Source organism: Sinocyclocheilus rhinocerous, unplaced genomic scaffold (genome assembly GCF_001515625.1).
Source record: "Sinocyclocheilus rhinocerous isolate Xijiao unplaced genomic scaffold, SAMN03320098_v1.1 scaffold722, whole genome shotgun sequence".
NCBI classification, from domain to species: Eukaryota; Metazoa; Chordata; class Actinopteri; order Cypriniformes; family Cyprinidae; genus Sinocyclocheilus; species Sinocyclocheilus rhinocerous.
Genome location: NW_015638934.1, coordinates 548941 through 554777, shown reverse-complemented (window position 1 = coordinate 554777; position 5837 = coordinate 548941). Strand labels below are relative to the sequence as shown.

Sequence of the window (5837 nt, the reverse complement as noted above, 5' to 3'; positions counted from 1 at the left end):
TGTGTGCGTGTGCGTGTATGTGTGTGTGTGTGTGTGTGTGTGTGTCTGTGTGTGAGCGTGTGTGTGCGTGTGCGTGAGTGTGCGTGTATGTGTGTGTGTGTGTCTGTGTTTGTGTGTGTGTGTGTGCAGGACATGCTCTTCTCTCCTGTCATCGTGGAGGTGAAGGGATACTTCGAGGTCTTCTTTGAGGAGAGTCCTCCCTTCAAACTGTCCTTGACAGATGCTGACTCGAGTCATACCGTATGGACAGCTACCATCAGAGAGGGTACGGCTCAGTCAACACAAACACGAGCCGCTCCTTTGCCTTGGTGCCAAAAATGTCTTTTTTAATAACTTTTATTTGAAGTGTTTCATCTAATCATTCAAGAAATCCTATTTTCCAACCTCCAGCCTGAAGTAACTGGCCTGTAACTGACAAAAATAGGAGCAAATGTTCCCTTCAGATTAGTACTTAACAAATGTTTTTTAAAACCCTGTCACCCGAAGCTTGATATCAGTTCAACCCTCTGACAGTATGTTTAAAATTAATACACTTGAGTACGCAACTGAGTAAAGTCTGAAAACTAATATGTAGACGTAATGAAATAATGCTGAATACTTAAGGAGAACGATTATCTAAACTATTATTTCTTCGCGTCTTCCTCAAATATGATGTCAGAAAATCAAGCCATTATTTTAAAAGCGGGAGATCAAAAAATAACAGGGTTGAAAAATACAGAAAAAAATCTGTATTTGCTGAGAAAAAACTATTGTATTATACATTAAACCTAACTTAATATGTCAGTAATATTTCAACAGTTTAAGGACCGATTCTCACTATTAACTAGTTGCTTATTAGCATGCATATGACTAGCATATTGGCTGTTTATTAGTACTTATAAAGCACATATTAATGCCTTATTCTGCATGACCGCAGTTTAGATCCCTTAATCCTCCCCATACCTAAACTTAACAACTACCTTACTGACTATTAATAAGCAGCAAATTAGTAGTGTATTGAGGCAGAGGTCATAGTTAATAGATAGTTAATAGTGAGAACTGGTCCCCAAACTATAATTCTGTAATTTAATTCAGTTTCCTGTTAGTTTGTAACAGTAAGACATGGAGACAGTTTCCTGAGAATGACCTGTGTTTGTAAAGAACAATAGATGTAATTATAAATCTTTTACAGGAGACTGTGTACATCATCTAGATGAAAACCCCAGAAAACCATCAAAAGGTATGTGGTGTGTCTCTGTTCTCAATACAGTGCTGCGGGGATGACGTGTTTTTGTAGGCCAAAACCCAGAAACCTGTTGCATTTCAGCACTTCCAGTTACTTGAAGTAAATGTGCTTTTGTTGTTGTTGTTGTTGAATGCCTAAAATAAGGTATATAACTCAAGATATTTTCTTGTTTTATTCTGTCATAAAATACATCAATAAAACTGCCATGGGATTTTTGTAAAACTTTTATTCATCTTCAAACTCATCTACTCACTAGTCGCTTTCACATTCAATAAAGACATTTTTTTTTATAAAAACGGGAAACGTTGAAGCATAATGGTGTCGATGTTGAAGTCATATGACTCTAGTGTAGTACGTTTATATCCAATGATTAGCTTTTCACTTCTGACGATTGTATTTAGGCTTCAAAATTCACAACAGTTGTGTTAAGGTCTTCATGATGAACAAAATGTGTAAGAATTAGGGATGTAATGATTACCAGTTTGATGATAAATCATGATAAAATTCCCCACAATTAGTATTACCGTTTCATATTTTAATTATCATTAAAACCGTATTAGATTACCGCGATTTGAACAACTCAGGATAAATACATGCTATCCAGCATAAAGCAGAGATTTAAGTAACAGCAGAGCACGCAGAGTAGCCTAGTTTCATTTTGTGTGAAAATATGGCGGAAAGCTGTGAGGTTTTAAATGAGTGCTAAGAGTTCATTTATTAATCAATTATCATTTTGACTTAACTCTTTTCTTTATTTAAAGGCTGAAGAGGTTTACCGTTTTATGAAGCTTTTTAAAAGTTTTATTTGAACATTTCGTACATGTTATTAGATAAACTGTTGTCAGTCATGTTGTCATTTACAATCCGGACATCATTGGCAATGTTATTGTTTTAGTGTTTATGCAAAAAAAAGTCATTTTATTTATTGTTTGTTGATTTTAAATACACAACTTGGTGAAATTATTAATGTGTCAGCACTTTTTGAACATTTCCAGCACATTTTAACAATACCGTGATAATACCGATAACCGTGATCATTTTGGTCATTATAAGTGTGATAAGAAATTTTCATACCGATACAACACTAGTAAGAATCATAAACTTGTGTTGGTCACAGAGCTTGCAATAATCCAGTGGAAAAATCCTACTGGGTTTATGTTGAGGGAACCAGAGTGATGTGAATTTATGGGTTTGTCTACAAAAATGCATCATCATCACTTCAGCGCTCTATTCATCACATTGTCAGGATATTCAGGAATGATGGGTGTTTTGTGGTCTCGCCATCTACAGGCAGAAAGAGACAGAGCAGCACATCAGAGGAAGAGCTCTGTCACAAACACAGTAAGAAAGCGCGCGGCATTGACGTGGCCGGTAAGTTTATGATAGCCTCATTACAGTATTTATCCTGATTGTATGTTGACTGGAGTGCTGGTGTGTGTTCAGACTGTAACGCGACGGCCGCGGCTCCGGACCTGACGGACCAGCAGCTGATGCAGGTGGCCAAACGCATGGGGAAGGAGTGGAAGGTCGTGGCCATCAGCTGTCTGGGCCTCAGCAAGCAGGACCTGGAGGAGATGGAGGCCGCGGAGGAGAATGTGACCATGCTGAAGTTCAACATGCTGGAGCGCTGGAGACGACGACAGCCCAAGGGAAAAGCGGGAATTCAGGATCTCCACAAGTGTTTGAAGGACAACGATGATGTGCCGAATGAGGTCATTGCTGTTCTGGACGGTGAGTCTGGACAGGATCTGGTGTGTTTCAGTGTGTATCCTCAAGCGGGAGGGATGGCCTGGGCTCAGTGTAACAGATTAAAAAGCCTTTGAGGTGTGTCTGTTCTTAGAGGCCGACCGATATATCGGCCGATATTAGGAATGTTTTAATGATCATCAGCAGCCGATACATTTTTGTTTGGTTGGTAAGAGTCGGAAGCAGGACTTTTATTTTTATTTTATTTATCTGTGTGATATCAACCATTAGCCACTCTATACTAGCGGTTGACCAATATATTGCCAAGGCCGATATACTGGCCGATATTAGGCATTTTTTAATGATCTGCATCGACTGATACGTTTTTCTGTGTGGCCAGGACTTTTATTTTGACAGAATCAAGAGGTTTCCAATTGAATAAATCTGTTTATTTTACAGATTTATTTTCATCAAGGTTGCTTTTTTTTTCATATTTGATCATTTTCAGATTGATTTGTAATTTGTACGTATAAAATGAATATAAATTTCATTTCAGCAATTGTTATGCATGTGTTGGCGTATGATATTAGCATCGGACATCAGGAAAGTCTATATCGGTCAACCACTATTCTTTTTTACGTGACCTGCTGGTGACGAGGCTCATGGAGCGAGATGCTGAAAAACAATGAGATGTGCATCTAAAGCAGATGTCCGACACAGTCCAACAGATCAAACGCAGCACAGGGATGCAGAAGTCCTTTAGGAGGACAGTTCTGAGAATCAAGGCCACATCTTCAGACATGTGACGTTCAATCAGGTGATGCCTGTGATTTTGGCAATCATTCCTGTTTAACGCAAGACACAACCGTTGTTTTTTTCATGCACTGGTCAATTTTGCTTCTGTATCATGTCTTCGTTCAAACTAGTGGAAAGAAAACATCCAAAATACACATTTAAGTGTTTATTATATTGTGCTTTATCTATTTGCATCTGTAGATTTCAATTCCAGTCCATATCTATAAAGAGCTTTTTACATACAGCAAACAGTTTTTTCCTCTCTGTATTCTGAAGAGATTTACTAAGAGGTTTGTTTATATATCATTCACACTGATTTATACAATATGTTGATGATGTATTGTTTTCTGTCTGTTGACAGTATTTTCTGATTTATGGTTTAAATCTGAAATCCCCTTTAGAAAAACATTTAATGCTAATATTTCAGTAAAATCATATTGGAAACTTTAAGCCTGGCTTCATCTAGTTTTAAGATTTCGGTTCTGGAATTTTTTTGCAGATTAACGTGTATTGACATAATGCTTCACTTTCACGTTAAACCATAACATTTTAGAACTTGTAATTGTTTAGAACTTGCAAAACAGCTGTTTTAATGTACTGTAATTAATGAACTGGTGAAGTATGGTGATATTTATTCACTTGTAGTGTCTTGCTTGAAACACGTTTATGCTTCCTCTGTGCAGCATGGAAATGTTTGTAATGTCTTTGTGAAGTGGCTTGATTTAGGATGGGACATACTGATTGCCCCTATTTAATATGAGACATTTCTGTAATAACAGTGATCATTTGTGGTAAGTCTGATAATGTGTGGTTTGAAAAGCTAGTGATTTGTTGGTTCATGCACAGGTCAGCACAGGGCTTCTGTTTCAGTACAGCGTATGTTTGTTTAATCATACACATTCACGCTGAAACATTTGTGTGTGTCTTGTCTTTTTCCAGAGATGCTACAAAATAATTCCGCTACATGAGCTTCAGCTGACCAATCGTCAGAAATCATTTGAACCACTGATAGAGAGTGATGAAGACGTGCTGAAAGAGAAGTCCTGAGGTTTGTGCTCGTACTGGAACCTGGAGCTTTCAGGAAGAACTTCAGGAGAACTGTAGATACTCTTAGTGCATCTGGTACATTTTGTATGTAGCTCTTTGTACATTTTTAGAGATTGTACATATTTGAATGTCTTTGTAAGGATTGTAAGTAGAGCTCAGTTTGTTTTGTTGAATTATGAGTCGTGATCATCTGCATTTGTTTTTGAGGAACAGGGTTGATGTTTTGATCTCAGGTGCCGAGGGTTATGGACTGATGTTTTAGTAGCGTATGATATCATGATATTCACGCTCCATCCGCACGAGTGACCATCACTGTTCACATGGACACAGAGCTCTTGTCTTGTGACACCGGTTCAGAATATTTCAGCAAACGGCTGCATTAGTTTCTCTGTCTTATGAAATGTTTGTTGGGTAAATCCGCACCTCTCACACCTGTATGATGTGCTCTCTCAGGGGAATCGCTATTCTGGAGGAATTTGGCCTTTCTTTAAATGAATAAACCATGAAAATGGTCTTTAGGAGCTTCATTTCAGACGGTTTCTCTCCATATAATGCTTGCCAAACGCAGCGCGTTCATCTGCTGATCTCCGGACATGTGATGTGGAGACCGCTGGTGTTCATCTGCTCATCCTTCAGTCAGAATGAACTCTGACACTACTTTATGAAGCTCTGATTCTTCATGCGCTCACATGCTTCATCACAGCTGACTCTTATCATTGACAAATAATCTCTCTGCTTCCCGGTCATCACCTCACATGATGTGTGGACGTGGACGCTCATGATAATGTTCTGACGTCATAAACCAGAGCATTTCAGCATAAGTTACTTTTGCAGTTTAGCTTCAATAAACCTGTGATGACACTCTACTTTAAGAGTCCATATTCATGCGGTAGTTAAGTTTAATGTGTAAGTGTAATGTTGCTGTTTAAGCATAAACAATATCTGCAAAGTTACAAAGCTGAAAGTTCAATGCAAAAATTCTTTTAAAATTCTGGCAGTTTAATGCCTACAAAAACGGCTGGTAGGGACTACAACAAGTTACTTCCCGGGTTCGTGACATCACAAACCCAGATAAACCCCGCCC

The 5837-nt window shown here is 38.3% G+C and overlaps 1 protein-coding gene across 1 annotated transcript in view; it reads left to right on the top strand.

Moving 5' to 3' along the window:
- Positions 1 to 5837, top strand: part of LOC107750093 (uncharacterized) — a 35376-nt gene that overhangs the window by 28576 nt on the left and 963 nt on the right. The window contains exons 11-15 of the mRNA XM_016565361.1: positions 130 to 265; positions 1172 to 1219; positions 2516 to 2596; positions 2669 to 2956; positions 4646 to 5650. Of these exons, the coding sequence (XP_016420847.1) occupies positions 130 to 265; positions 1172 to 1219; positions 2516 to 2596; positions 2669 to 2956; positions 4646 to 4674 (582 nt within the window). The 3' untranslated portion in view covers positions 4675 to 5650. The remainder of the gene's footprint in view (positions 1 to 129; positions 266 to 1171; positions 1220 to 2515; positions 2597 to 2668; positions 2957 to 4645; positions 5651 to 5837) is intronic.